At 46.9% G+C, this 13639-nt stretch overlaps 2 protein-coding genes across 5 annotated transcripts; one reads left to right on the top strand and one right to left on the bottom strand.

Moving 5' to 3' along the window:
* The first annotated feature begins 1654 nt into the window (after positions 1–1654).
* Positions 1655–6755, top strand: LOC136471717 (phosphatidylinositol 4-kinase gamma 4-like). The gene is made up of 5 exons (XM_066469464.1): positions 1655–1772; positions 1964–2104; positions 2222–3380; positions 5432–5985; positions 6287–6755. Exons 3-5 carry the CDS (start codon positions 2638–2640, stop codon positions 6667–6669), a joined length of 1680 nt encoding a protein of 559 aa, XP_066325561.1. The 5' UTR covers positions 1655–1772; positions 1964–2104; positions 2222–2637; the 3' UTR covers positions 6670–6755.
* Positions 6756–8263: 1508 nt separating this feature from the next.
* On the bottom strand, positions 8264–12566 carry LOC136471715 (uncharacterized). Of its 4 annotated transcripts, none has more exons than XM_066469462.1 (8): positions 12206–12566; positions 11712–12104; positions 10002–10094; positions 9523–9667; positions 9317–9427; positions 9157–9239; positions 9012–9069; positions 8264–8619 (listed from the first exon to the last, which is right to left on the bottom strand). In XM_066469462.1, the coding sequence occupies exons 2-8, from the start codon at positions 12000–12002 to the stop codon at positions 8540–8542; spliced, it is 861 nt and encodes a 286-aa protein (XP_066325559.1). In that variant the 5' UTR covers positions 12003–12104; positions 12206–12566; the 3' UTR covers positions 8264–8539. The 4 variants fall into 4 exon arrangements, with proteins under 4 accessions (XP_066325559.1, XP_066325558.1, XP_066325560.1 ...); XM_066469461.1 differs by having other exon boundaries at positions 12211–12566; XM_066469463.1 differs by having other exon boundaries at positions 11712–12021; positions 12211–12566.
* Positions 12567–13639: the final 1073 nt, after the last annotated feature.

The following is a 13639-nucleotide window of genomic DNA, read 5'->3' as shown; positions in this document are numbered from 1 at the left end:
TTAGCCATGGCACAAATTGGACTGGCTTGCGCCCGCCTTTCATGGGATATTTGGTTGCTTGGATAAGTTTGGCCTGGTTTTGTTGGACTGTATTTGGATTCCATAGCCCGCTTGGTGGGAGCACAGAACGTGTGTATTGGCACCCCTAGGCGACCACTAAGTGTGGGATCAAGCTAGCTAGCCTAGGGCTGGCTCCAGGAGGATGAAAAATTTTGATTTTGGATGTATGGTGCCATTGCGGGTAGCGATGAAAACAGGACGGATATTTCTCGATATCCGTCCGTCCCGAAATGGTCAAAACCCTATATAGATAGTCCATATCTGCATCAGAACATTTAATATATGTATTGTATCCGAATCTGATTATATGAGATAAATATCAATATCCGACATGATCCGTATCTGGTTCTAAGGGCCAAGAAAAAAATATGGGATAGAATACAGGATATGGTATAGAATGCAGGATCACTGATATATGTTTGTATCCGATCTGGTTTCATCCCTACTTGTGGGGACTGGTTTACAACCCTATCCGAGCATCTTAACACCACGAGGGTGGCTAGGAAGGCCGACTAGAGGGTTAGTTGGTGTGTTGGCCCTAATATAAGTAAAGCTTTAGTGTGATCTTTTTAGTCCTTGTCCTAGAGTTTAACTGTGCATGAAATGAATAGAATCGCATAGGATAAGATTTGTAGTTTTGAATGTTTAGAGTTTAATTCACTTTCATTTAGGGATCCTTTAACATAGCCGTAGGAGAGCGCTAAACCACCTCAAGGTTCATTGTAGCACGCTACTCCTTTTAGGGTCAGTTTAGCAGAGGTCCCAACCCACTCCCACCCACTCTCACTCGAGGTCCCTATTGTTCCCGATGCCGTTTGGTGGAGCTCCCATAACAGTTCCCACTCCCAACCGATCAAAGAAAGAGGAGGGCAAGCCGTGAAGCGCGATGAGGAGGCACATACTTGGTCTCGGCGACCTCCCCGACGACAGGCTCGATCTCGACAAGCTCAACGGTCTCAGTCTCGACGATGACTGGCTAGACCTCGCGAGCTCAATGACAGTGGCCTCGGTCTCGGCGACAGTGGGATGGATCTCGACAAGCTCAACGATGGTGGGCTCGGTCTCAACAAGGACGGGGAAGTGGTGACAACAAGCACAACAGAGTAGGATGTCGACGGAAGCGTCATGGGAGGCAAGGGAGGTGAGGGAGACAACACGGGAGGCAACGAGACGAAAAGGCAGAGGAGGTGAAGCAGGAAAGAAGCAGGGACAGCAGGTTTTTTTTTTTTCGCTCCTCACCTGCAATGCAAATAACTAGAAGTGGTGGGAGCGATTCTCCATGGGAGGAGCGAGGTCGGCAGCGAAACAAGCCTTTACGTCGCCAAGAGACCGACGAGATAGCTTGAGCTTGGCCCCGTACGCATACTTCTCAGACCCAACTCTAGACAAACAATTCATTGGTTCAAAGCCCAGCTTTGCATATTCGAAGCCAAAAATTCAGCATGGCTGCTAATCTGCTATGGCTCCATCGGTCATGGTGCTGCATCCCCTTCCCCTATAATCACAGCACCGAGGCACAAAATAAATCGTCCAGGCGTGTGGAGTAATTAATTAACCAAAACGTGGCGGGTGCTCTACGAAGTCCGTAGGCACCTGAGTATATGTATTAATATTAACTGCAAAAGCAAAAATAACCTCCCTTGGAATCTGGCAATCCGCCACGCCCGGGCGGTTTCTTCTCGTCCCGGAACCACCGCGACGCGCCGACACCGGTAAAGACAGATTTTATACTCCGTGCGTCGATTCTATATAATATTGCCCCGGCTGCTCTTTCCTTTGTGCCGAATCGATCGATTGCCCTTGTGTAGTGTAGCAGCGCGCCGTAGTGTGCTGGTGTAGTGTTACTTGTTAGCGTAGAGTATAGGATCCATAGATTGGTGACGCTATTGGTGGGCGCTTGCAGGTTCCCGAAGTCCCGTCGTGGTGGGTGGTAGGATTGGGGGCGCGCGGATTTGCGAGGATTTGCAGATGCGTTGTGAGGTCGGAGCGGCAGTGCCAGCGGAAGGATCCACGGCGCCTCCTCCATCCAATCCCATCGGTTTCGGTATGGATTGTTGCTCATGTTCTTGCTTAATTTCGTCAGATTGCTACTTTTGTAATATAATAATAATAATAATATAATTCGCCAAATTTCTGACCTAGGATTTGCGGTTCTCTACAGGATCAAATAAAGGGAAACAAAATTGAGGGCCAGATGGGATTATAGGCACAGGTATAGGCGTGTAGCCGTGGCCCCCTAGGGCTTCCTCAGTGGCGGATCTACGATTGGGACAAAGGAGGGGCTCAAAAAAAAAGATTTAGGATTAAAGCTAAAAATTAAAGGTGAATTCACACTAAGCTACAGTAATTAATGAAGGATTAAGGCAGCTTAGGGGGCTGTAGCCCCAGCAGCCCCCCTGTAGATCCTCCACTGGGCTTCCTCGCTGACAGGAGGAAACCCTAAGGCTCGTGATCTAAATGGGTTACACTACAACGGCGTACAATAATAATCAGTAAATAGTCTGGCCTTAGGTTCTACTAGTGCTTGACTTCTCAACTCCTTGGCATGTTGGCGCCGGTTGGTAATCAGCAGAGAAGATGTCGGCCGGCGTTGCAACTCTCAGCCCCCTGCAGGACCATCTTGCCCTTGTGCCACAATGCCTGCTTGGTGGACTCCAGCCACTGGATTCGATTCTCATTTTTCTTGCCATGCCTGGGATGCCACCGGTGCCGATCCGGGTCCTGGATTCAGAGTCTGTCGCCTCTGTCAAGCTCCTAATCCAGCGGTTCAAGGGGTTTGTCATTACAAAACAGAGGCTGCTGTTTGGCGGGCATGAGCTTTCACACAACAATTCCCGTGTCAGAGACTATGGGCTTGCTGATGGCAATGTTCTTCACCTTGTTGTCTGGTTAGCTGAACTCCATGAGATTGTAATCGAGACTGCCCATGGGAAGAAGTTTCGATTCCAGGTGGAGAGTGCCCACAAAGTTGGGTATCTCAAGAACATGATTGCTGCTGAGACCGGGGAGCACATAGAGAGCCTGAAGGATCAAAAGCTTGTACTTGGCGACAAGGAGCTCGAGGATCACCAGTTGATCACTGATATTGCCAAAAAAGGCGATGCAGTGATTCACTTGTTCATCAACCAGGCAGCAAAGGTCCAGACGAAACATATTGATAAGGAAACTGTTGTAAAGGTTGTTATTCCCAAAGAAAACGGAAACCTTCAAATCGATGCCATGAACCATATAGACACAGATAGTTGCAGGCATCCTACTGTTGAGCCGATTATTGTTAATAGAAAGGTCAAGCTTTCTCCTGTTATTATGGAAAGGATTAAGTCCACTTTTTGCCCCTCAACTATTGTGTTGGTCTAATTTTAACCCTCAACTACAAAACCGTCTGGTACCGGTACCCCAACTGTCAAAACCGTTCACTTTTAGCACCTGGGCGGGGGCAAGGCTGTTTTGACCGACGTTGAGCGGTTTTGACCACGCCTCCCTTTCCACGCTGCACAAACCGACGTTGAGGCCTCTGTTCTTCCCTGTCAGTTGCTCGAAACCGGGAAGTGCCTTAATAAAGGTTGTAGTTCTAAGTGCAAGCTTGGGACTAGTAACTTGAACGGGCTAGAGTGCCACAGTGAAATCTAAGAAACACGCACGCCAAAAATCGTGCAGTACTCTGTTTCGGCCGGTGTCCGCGGTCACCGCGTCCGGTCGTCGAGGGCCGAGCGCCTGCTCGCCCTGCACCGTGCTGCCTCGCCGCGGCTGGATGAGGTCCTCCTCTCTGACGCTAGCGCCCTCGTGCCCAGCGGCGTCACCGGGGCCGGTACGACCGGGAGTTCGCGTCCATCCTCACCCGCGACGCGCTGGCCTTTGTGGCCGACCTGCAGCGCGAGTTCCGCGGCGCCGTCCGCTACGCCATGGAGCAGCGGCGGGAGGCCCAGCGGCGGTACGACGCCGGCGAGCTGCCGTGGTTCAACCCAGCCATGAGGCTCGTGCGCGACGGGGACTGGACGTGCGCGCCCGTGTCGTCGGCCGTGGCCGACCGCACCGTGGAGATCATGGGCCCCGCCGAGCCGCGGAAGATGGTCATCAACGAGCTCAACTCCGGCGCCAAGGTCTTCATGGTAAGCATACACACGCGTGCAAACTTGGCTCTGGCTTGCATACGAACGGGTGAATGGATGGATGGATGAAGTACATGTGATGTGTCGACCGTTCTGAGCTGAGACGACGAGAAAAAAATGTGGCAGGCTGACTTTGAGGACGCGCTGTTGCCGACGTGGGAGAACCTAATGCATGGGTAGGTCAACCTGTGGGACGCCGTGGCTAGGACCATCAGCTTCCGCGACGCGGCGCGCGGGCGGGAGTACAAGCTCAACGACCGAACCACCAAGCTCTTCGTCCGCCCCTGCGGTTGGCACCTCCCCGAGGCGCACATCCTCATCGACGGCGAGCCGGCCATCGGCTGCCTCGTCGACTTCGGCCTCTACTTCTTCCACAACCACGCTGCCTTCCACGCCGGCCAGGGCGCCAGCTTCGGCCCATTCTTTTACCTGCCCAAGATGGAGCACTCCAGGTACGTGCGTGGCAGTACGTGCCACACGCCCGGCCCATATGAACACGTGCCTCGGTGGTGCGTGCACGGTGCACCACACACGTAGATGTGCGCAGCAGTGACGTGACTCACTGGACGCTCGCTCATCGTCTCCTGCAGGGAAGTGAGGATTTGGAACGGGGTGTTCCAGAGAGCCGAGAAAGTTGCTGGGATCGAGCAGGGGAGCATCCGGGCGACGGTGCTGGTGGAGACGGTGCCGGCGGTTTTCCAGATGAACGAGATCCTGCACGAGCTGCGCGAACACTCGGCGGGGCTCAACTGCGGCCGCTGGGACTACATCTTCAGCTACGTCAGAGAGGAGGACCTCATCCAGCTGCAACGAGGTAGCACGGTGCAGGGACAGCAGGCGCTCGGCCCTCGACGACCGGACGCGGTGACCGCGGACACCGGCCGAAACAGAGTGCTGCACGATTTTTGGCGTGCGTGTTTCTTAGATTTCACTGTGGCACTCTAGCCCGTTCAAGTTACTAGCCCCAAGCTTGCACTTAGAACTACAACCTTTATTCAGGCACTTCCCAGTTTCGAGCAACTGGCAGGGAAGAACAGAGGCCTCAACATCGGTTTGTCAGGCTGTGCAGCGTGGAGAGGGAGGCGTGGTCAAAACCGCTCAACGCCGGTCAAAACAGCCTTGCCCCCGCTCAGGTGCTAAAAGTGAACGGTTTTGATAGTTGGGGTACCAGTACTAGACGGTTTTGTAGTTGAGGATTAAAATTAGACCAACACAATAGTTGATGGGCTAAAAGTGGACTTAATCCTTATGGAAATGATTAGCACAACAATTGGTGGTCTGGAAAATGGATACCTTCCTGTCATGTCAGCAGAAGGATCTGGGGGTGTCTATTTTATGAAGGATAATTCAGGTGAAAGCAATGTTGCCGTGTTCAAGCCTATAGATGAGGAACCAATGGCGGAAAATAACCCCAGGGGCCTTCCTTTGTCAATTGATGGTGAGGGGTTGAAAAGGGGCACACTAGTCGGGGAAGGCGCATTAAGGGAGGTTGCAGCATATCTTCTGGACCACCCAATTGATGGATGCAAATCAGATGGTGCTGCTGGATTTTCTGGTGTACCTCCCACTGCATTGGTTCGTTCTTTCCATAAGGGGAAGGAGATTAAAATGGGATCATTGCAAATGTTTGTGCAGAATCTTGGAAGTTGTGAGGATATGGGCTCTCAAGCTTTTCCTATCAAGGAGGTTCAGAAAATTGCCGTTTTAGATATTAGGTTAGCGAATGCTGATCGTCATGCAGGGAACATACTGGTGTGCCAAGACGGAGATCGCTTGCAGTTGGTTCCAATTGATCATGGATACTGCTTCCCAGAGAAGGTAATTAAGTGATTGTTGATATTATGTGTTTTACTTTTTCAGCACAAACTATAAAGTCTGTGTTTCTTTATTTGATATATCCAGTCTATGTGCTGTATATGTAGCCTTACACATCTGAATGCTGCTTTATGCCTCTTATATAACTTTAATTCTGTTAGTTGTTCCAAACATCAATATCAGATTGAGAAGCTGTTAACTTAGCAGCGTCAGATTGCCATGTTAAGTTGGTTTGTTTGAAGATCTACCTTTTAATAATTAATAATAGATTAATGAAAGTTCTGTTGCCCTTTTTCTAATGCAATTTGAAGATTGTACATTTGAGTGGCTGTACTGGCCTCAAGCTCACGAGCCCTTCAGCACTGAAACCCTAGCATACATCAAGTCGCTAGATGCTGTTGAAGACATTGCCCTCCTCAAGTTCCATGGGTGGGAGCTGTCTCCTCAGTGCGCTCGAGTTCTTCACGTCAGCACCATGCTCCTGAAGAAGGGTGCGGAGAGGGGCCTCACTGCATACGACATTGGTAGCATCATGTGCAGAGAAGTGGTGACGAGAAAATCTGAAATCGAGTCTCTGATGGAGGAAGCAGAGGACTATGTTCTTCCAGAGACGAGCGAGGTAACGTTCTTGGAGACAGTATCAGAGATCATGGACGGTTACCTTGACAAGGTGCTGCCAGGTTAGTTACCGTAATGGATCTAATTGTAAGAATCCAGTTGTAAACACGCTTAGCAGTCCCCATGAATATTTTGTGAATATGACAACGAAGATCCCAGCCCAGCTAAATCTCAATTGTATTTTGTGTGTATTCCTTAAGAGATGTGCAGGTAGTTGTTCCAGTGTGCATGTGCATGTTTCGTTTCTGTTCGCAGTTGATTCTCAACGATTTATAATTTGTAAAGTTTCAAGTTGAAGTGGGCATGGGACCTTTTAAACTGTCGAACACGCTTTGGTTGACCTCGATGAACATGACATTACAGTTTTTTATTTAAAATATAATTGGGAAAATCATGAGACATTTAATATTTGCGTATATTTATTGTCTGAACGTTGAAGTTGGAAAGTAGGATGCAAACCGTGGCTCTACTCCCTGTGTCTCAAAATATGAAGTGTGCATGTATATTTTAAAATTAAAACATTGTAATTTTTAACAATAATTAGTCTAATCATATAAAGAGTGTGCTACAAAAGTAATTGCATTAAATTTGCATTTAGATATACTCTCTAATGATTAATTTTTTGTTGCCACAAATGATAAAGAAGAATTAGTGATTAAAGCGTGATTTTGAAAACCACACCAAATTAAATCATACCTTATATTTTAGGATGAAGGGAGCAGTTATTAAGGTCCAAAAAAAGTTCATTGTTTGTTTTTCACATTGTATTTTGCATTGTATATCCAATTCAGCAACGTTTGATTGAGGACATGAAATTTCAAATGTCCCTTTTGCAGCGATCTCGTTTCCAATGAATAAGGGAGACAGAAAAAGCAAACCATTCGCAGGAACCAATTTTCTCTGCGGATCAACCCTGTGTAGGGATATCAAAAACTCGGCCAGCGGGGGTCCTGACCACCCCCACGATATTGTGATTAAGAAGAAGATCTTCTCACACAGACCGAGAAAACCCCTAACCCCTCAGGAGCCACCACCTGTGAGAAGGGTCATCTTTTAACCTGTACTTTGGCCTGAGGCGAGTGAGGGGATTTTTTTACCCTCAGCCTAAAATTAGCTCCCATGAGAGTTCAAACTCACGAACTGAGGGGTGTCTCCGGAACTGCTAACCAACTGGACTAGCATCCTTTGGCCCTGTGTAGGGACATCGTGCAGCATTTTCACAACGCTGTTAACGAAAATTCACAAATTCTTCCATGGCAGACAAAAATACCACAACTCGTGATCCACAAAACCGCAGTTTTTGCTGTGCATTGCAGAGAAACCACAACTAGAAACAGCCAATGGCAGGGAGCACAAAGAAAAATAAAATGAACAGACCTGCTTTTTAAAATTGTTGCGATATACTACATGACCAGATATAAAGATCTGCGAATGGGCCTGTGATTGCACCTTTTTTTAGAAAATTTTCCAAAAAAATTAGAGTACACACACGCGTACGCAGTGGTACTACACGTTTTCCAAGGCAACGTGACTCCCAATCTCTTGTTTGAGTATGTACAGACACGCAAGCGTGTATACATGTAGTGTAAATGTTTGAATTATGTGCGTTCAAGTTGTACCCGAACAAAAAGATATAAAGATCTGACAGCGATTTGCGAGTTAAACCAAGTTTGGTGTCTTTACGGACAACACTCGGTTTTTTTGCCAAAATGACTTGAACAACCGTTTAGGGCCATGAATCATAAGCACCGGCGTTGATGTTTAAAACACCACATAATGCTACACTGAAACATTTGGTTTAAAATTTAAACAGTCAAAGCTTGAGGTGTTGTAGATAAAAAGAAGGCAGTACATGAAATATGGAGAATCATGCAATGCTACTAGCTAATTGTATGTAACAAAAAAAACATGATTCCGATGCTTGTTTCAAAAGATCCTCATTGGATGTTCCACTTTTGCTCCAGGGCACTGCATATCCGATTTAAACAGCAGGCGGCACTGAGAGGGTAGTTGCAAACTGCACAAACGGGGAAGTGGTCACTATGGTTGAAAGGAAAACAGATACAGATAAATAAATAATATGCAGACATTGCAGTCTTCACAAAATCTGTCCCTTTGTCCAAGCAATGTAATAATCAAAGTATATAATTTTGGACATTTATATTTGCAAGTTTCTCATTCTCTAAATAAGATGTCAACACCAGCAAATCAATCTAGTGAGAAGCAGGATGATATTTTGATCCAAACTGGCCATTGCCCAAGTTGCTACCAAGTTAAGGCCATTTGCTACATGTGCATGTGGGCACTAATTAACAACTAAACCACGGTTAATGGAAGAAAATAAAATGTCACCCTGATCTAATTTTTCAGCATAACTTTTTTTTATCATATCAACTAAATGTTACTTACTTTGTATGTAATCATCTGTGTATTCCTTGTCAATCTTTCCATGGGCCATGGCACCAACCTGGAGATAATGTGCAGACAGTATGGGATTACGTACAAGCATTAATAAGGGATCAAAATAGCCCAGCTTACAAGCACAGTTACTCACCACAAACACAAGGGGTTCATCATCACTGGATTTGGCAACATAGTCAAACAAGTTGACTGACTTCTCAGCACTAAATGAAAGACCTAATAAGTATAAAAAATGTATCAATTAGCATATCTACCGGATATGAAATATGTCATATTAAACAATAGACTCTCACCAATCTTTCGTGCACCAACAGGTAGATAGCGGGTAACAGGATTTTTAACAACATTAAGAAGCTTCTCACGCTTCCCAACTGCCGTAATGCTCAGTTTTTGTAACAACTGTGCTGCCATATTATATAGTACTTGCAATCAGCGCAATTATTAAAATAACAGAAACACATAAGAAACAGAAGGTATAAGAGTTTTATTAGTAACTTACACATTAAACCACAGAAACGTTTAAACGTTCTTGGCATGCGGACATGAGGTTTGATTTCAAACAATACTCCCTTTTCAGTCCTCACATAAACAGCCTGTAACCTTCCAGCCTTAGTCAGAGGGCTATCAAATATTGCTAGTAGAGCCTGCAAAACATTTTTGAGACCAACTCATTAACAACAAGTTGGAAAGGATGTCTGTCAGAAAGGAATGAGCTGAGTTATTGTTGGTAGGCCCAATCAACTATTTTTTACTAGGTCACTGATGTTTTCTTTAAGAAATAGCACAGGATGCAGAGGTGATCAATTGAAAAATGGAACTACTAAAAGAAAGCACTTGATAATTGGGTATAGAATAAATGCTTGATTCCCATTTACTTGAAGCAAATAATTGAGAATCAAATTCAAATAAAAAGAGGAGTGTTTTTTATTCATCTTCCAGTATTTTCAATATTTTAAGGCAACAAGAAATTTACATTACCTGATGAATTATATCAGGTCTATAGTCTGCAGGATTGCGATTCTGCTTCCTCAAATAATTTGCATGATCATCTGAGTTCAAGATTTGCATAGTCTGCACAGAATGGTAAAAGAAACGGTCAAACTAATATCCATAAGGTGATAACCGTTTGTTTCAAAAGAGAGCATCCCAGATGTTATGCTAGATTTTTTTTTCTGCAATAAAACTGAACCATTTAAATGATTAAAAATGGATATACTAGCAATGGTAAAGGATAGCAAATTAGGAAAGTATAAATATGCCTTTTTACAAGAAAGATAGAAGAATCTCTAAACAATAGACCACACCAAGTCTACTCTAAAGTGAATAGTATTCTAGTTGACAAAAGGGCGTACCCAGTGCAGAGAGCTCCCGCTCTGTGCGCACTTCTATATAATATTAAAAAACATCTACTTAACACTAGAATTCAAGATGTGCAAGCAACAACCTTTTGCTGGGAAAAGATCTGCATAGGCTATAGCCATAAACTGAAGAATGAAAATGACAGGCCTCATATGCAGAGGCTTATTCCTGGGTGATGACTTGGACCACGATGAAGAGATAAAATATTCAGCAGTGCGTAGAGACACCGATAACAGCAAGTACAAGCCACCATTTACTAATGTCCCAAGCAGTACATGCCATGTCGATTCGTTTAACAGGACAGTCAATATTGACCCCAAGGATTCACTGGCATGTTCATCAACAATGGTACAGAAGTATAACTTTTTTATACTAATGTTGTTAATTAAGTACTCCATAAACTCTTCCAAGATATACTTTGACCATTATCTTATCTTGCTTACAATATGTATCAATTACTACAAAGCCAATGTTCATTACAACATTTGTGAAATAAGAATCTATTGATGCACCTTTTGTGCACTGAACATACATATATTTTTAATAATTGATGGTCAAAGTACACTATATTTTGACATTTGGGAAGTACTGTTTTTTAGGTGTTAGGCAGTCTCTACTGTGCAACTTTGCTGGCTAATTTATTTTTTGCTGTAAGTTTGACTTGATACATTCTCAAAAACATGGAATGTAAGAGTATAAGGTCTTGCTTTTTCCATGTTTCTTTTATCTTGAAGCCTTGGGGAGTGTTTGCGTTTTATCAACAATATTTCCAATCTATTCTATGAGAATCTTACAAGTCAAATTACATTTTTGTTTAAGAGCTTTTAGTTATTCACATATGTGCCATGCAAGCATATGAAAACAATTGGTCCTGTACAAATGAAACTTATGACAATACACCTACAAGATGTCACCAATATCTCAACAGGGTCCACTCCAAGCCAACGATAAAATTATCTATTCTTGCATAATCACAAAGATACTGAGCATTCCTGGTACAAGGTATACGCTAAATATACTAACCAATGATATTCTAGCATCCTTGATTTCTTTCATCAATTTCCACATTCTGCGAAGTTGTCACAGCAAGGTGCACATTTCAGTTTCATGATAAGGTGAAAATTACTACGTTTTTGCCCTTTTTCCTACTAATAACAGTAGAACCACCTCGATAAATAAATCACTTGTACAAATCCCTCCAAGCTAAGGGCAGGATTGAACTCGAAATGAGCATCCAAAGAAGCCAGAATTGAATTTGTTCTGGAACAGGAATAGCACAAGAAAAAAAAAAGGAATTTATTGATGGTTGATGCAGCCGAGCCACTGTACCTTGCCGACTTTGCCGACCTCGAGGCAGGCCCTCTTGAGCACGAAGATGGCGCCAGGCCGTCGCTTCCCATCAACCATTCTGGGTACGATTGGGAGCCCGTCCACCGCAGCATGCCCCTCCTCCCCAGCCGCTGCCTCCTCCTCCTCCTCGTTTCCCTTCTTCTCGCCACCGGCCTCCTCTGGCGGTGGAAGCTCCTCCACCTCTTCAGCGGGCGGGGCAGCATCAGAGGTCGCCGCCACCTCGAGCTTGCGCTTCTTCTTCCGTCCCTTCACCCCGTAAGGCCGCCCCATCTCTCTGACGCTCTCCTATCTGTAGGCCTGGGCAATCGGTTTCGTCAGGTGTTATCACGCTTGAACGGGCGTCCGTCGGGGCCGCGGTGGCAGCTGCGACACCTTAGAAGAAGGTATCAAGAGCTCCGCATCAGCTCCTCACAGCGCGCTCGGCAATCACCAAACTAAAAAAAAGCAGCCAAGCAAACGGGGGAAAATAGAACCTCACCTTCCCTGAACGACCTCAAATCGAGGGCAGGACGATTTGAGGGATCGGTTCAGCGTTGAGCTCTGCCCTTGGGCCCTTGCTTTTGCTTGTTCGATTGTGCGAGGGAAGGAGATAAGGAAGGGAACGACGAACCCACAACCGGCGCCCGCCGTGCCCGTGCCACGCGGCCCTCCGCGACGCTTAGTCGCCGCGAACCGCCAACGCCAAGACCGCGCGCCTGCGCTGCGCAAGCCACTCGGTATCGTGCTTGCCCCACCGGCCGCCGCCACCGTCGCGTCTTGCGCCTAGGGTTTTGAACGGGGGCAGCCGAGCGGAAGGGGACAAGACTGTGCTGCTGCGGCGGGAGCCTGTGCGGTTTGTCCGCTGCCTTAGTGCGGATGAGAGTTGAGCCGTCCGTGGGGGCCCTGATGGGGAGGCGAGGGCCAGAACAAGGGCTTGGCTGGTTGGGCCGCCTAATGGGCTAGGTGGAGGTGTACTTACGTGCTGGGAGCATCTCCACCAATGCTTCCTACTTAAGCTCCTATTTTAGATTTGAGTAGTGGGGTAAAAAAAAACCAGTTCCAACATACCCCTGACTTTTGTTGGCTCCCTACTTTTCTCCCTCCACCCTCTATTCCTGAGGGCCCCTACTCCACCGTGCAAAATCTGGATTAGACCTTTTCCTTCCCATGCTCGACTCGAGCGGCCTCAACCGTGGCTGCCATCGGCGCCGCCCTCGATCCATGCGCGCCTCCGCCCTGACCCGACGTCCGCTTCGGCCATCCCAGGCGTGGCAGGAGCCTGACGCCGGCGGCCAAGCCCGACGCGGCGGCTCCCCTCCCCGGCACGGCTGCCCGACGCGGCGGCTCCCCTCCCCGGCGCGACTTCCCCGGTGCTGGCCACCAACTGTGCCATGCCCGACGCGATGGCTCCCCTCCCGGCATGGCTTGCCTTGCGCGGTAGCCGTGGCAGACGCCGACGTGGCAGCAATGCCCGATGCCAAGCGCCCTACCTAGCACAGCTTCCCCAGTCCTTGCCGCTACCAATTGGAGATTCGTAGCTTCCTGGCGGCTCCCCTTCCCCGGGATGCGACCGACGAGGATGGCCGAGTTCGGCCATGAGATAGGGAAGAGGATGACAGGTCGGTCCCACAAGTCATCCTCTGCAAGGATGAATTTGGGGGTCTATTTTAGGTAGTGTTGCTGAAGTAAACCACAAAATATGAGTAGTATGAAAATTAGTAGCTACCTAAACAGAGAAGTAGGGGGTGTGTTTTAGGTAGCATTGCTGGAGATGCTCTAAGAGCATTTTCAACAGTTCTATCCATCTCCCCTCAAAAAAAGCAGCTCTCTCTATGGCTACTTTTGCAGCAACTCTCCAAATATTCATAAAAAATATTGAATTACCCCCAATACATACATATTCGGAATATATTATTGGGAAACCGGTA

The sequence above is a fragment of the Miscanthus floridulus genome, chromosome 8, assembly GCF_019320115.1.
Source record: "Miscanthus floridulus cultivar M001 chromosome 8, ASM1932011v1, whole genome shotgun sequence".
In the NCBI taxonomy this organism is placed as follows: Eukaryota; Viridiplantae; Streptophyta; class Magnoliopsida; order Poales; family Poaceae; genus Miscanthus; species Miscanthus floridulus.
Note: the sequence above shows the minus strand (reverse complement) of the source record. Positions and strands in the feature narration are given on the sequence as shown.

Excerpts from the sequence above, each read along its gene's own strand:
- LOC136471717 (XM_066469464.1), top strand. The coding sequence starts at position 2,638 with ATGTCGGCCGGCGTTGCAACTCTCAGCCCCCTGCAGGACCATCTTGCC. Across the intron at positions 3,381-5,431 it reads GTTATTATGGAAAGGATTAA|CACAACAATTGGTGGTCTGG; the intron begins GTCCACTTTTTG and ends GGAAATGATTAG. Across the intron at positions 5,986-6,286 it reads TGGATACTGCTTCCCAGAGA|AATTTGAAGATTGTACATTT; the intron begins AGGTAATTAAGT and ends TTTTTCTAATGC.
- LOC136471715 (XM_066469462.1), bottom strand. The coding sequence starts at position 12,002 with ATGGGGCGGCCTTACGGGGTGAAGGGACGGAAGAAGAAGCGCAAGCTC. Across the intron at positions 10,095-11,711 it reads AGGTCGGCAAAGTCGGCAAG|ACTATGCAAATCTTGAACTC; the intron begins GTACAGTGGCTC and ends CATTCTGTGCAG. Across the intron at positions 9,070-9,156 it reads ATGAACCCCTTGTGTTTGTG|GTTGGTGCCATGGCCCATGG; the intron begins GTGAGTAACTGT and ends CATTATCTCCAG.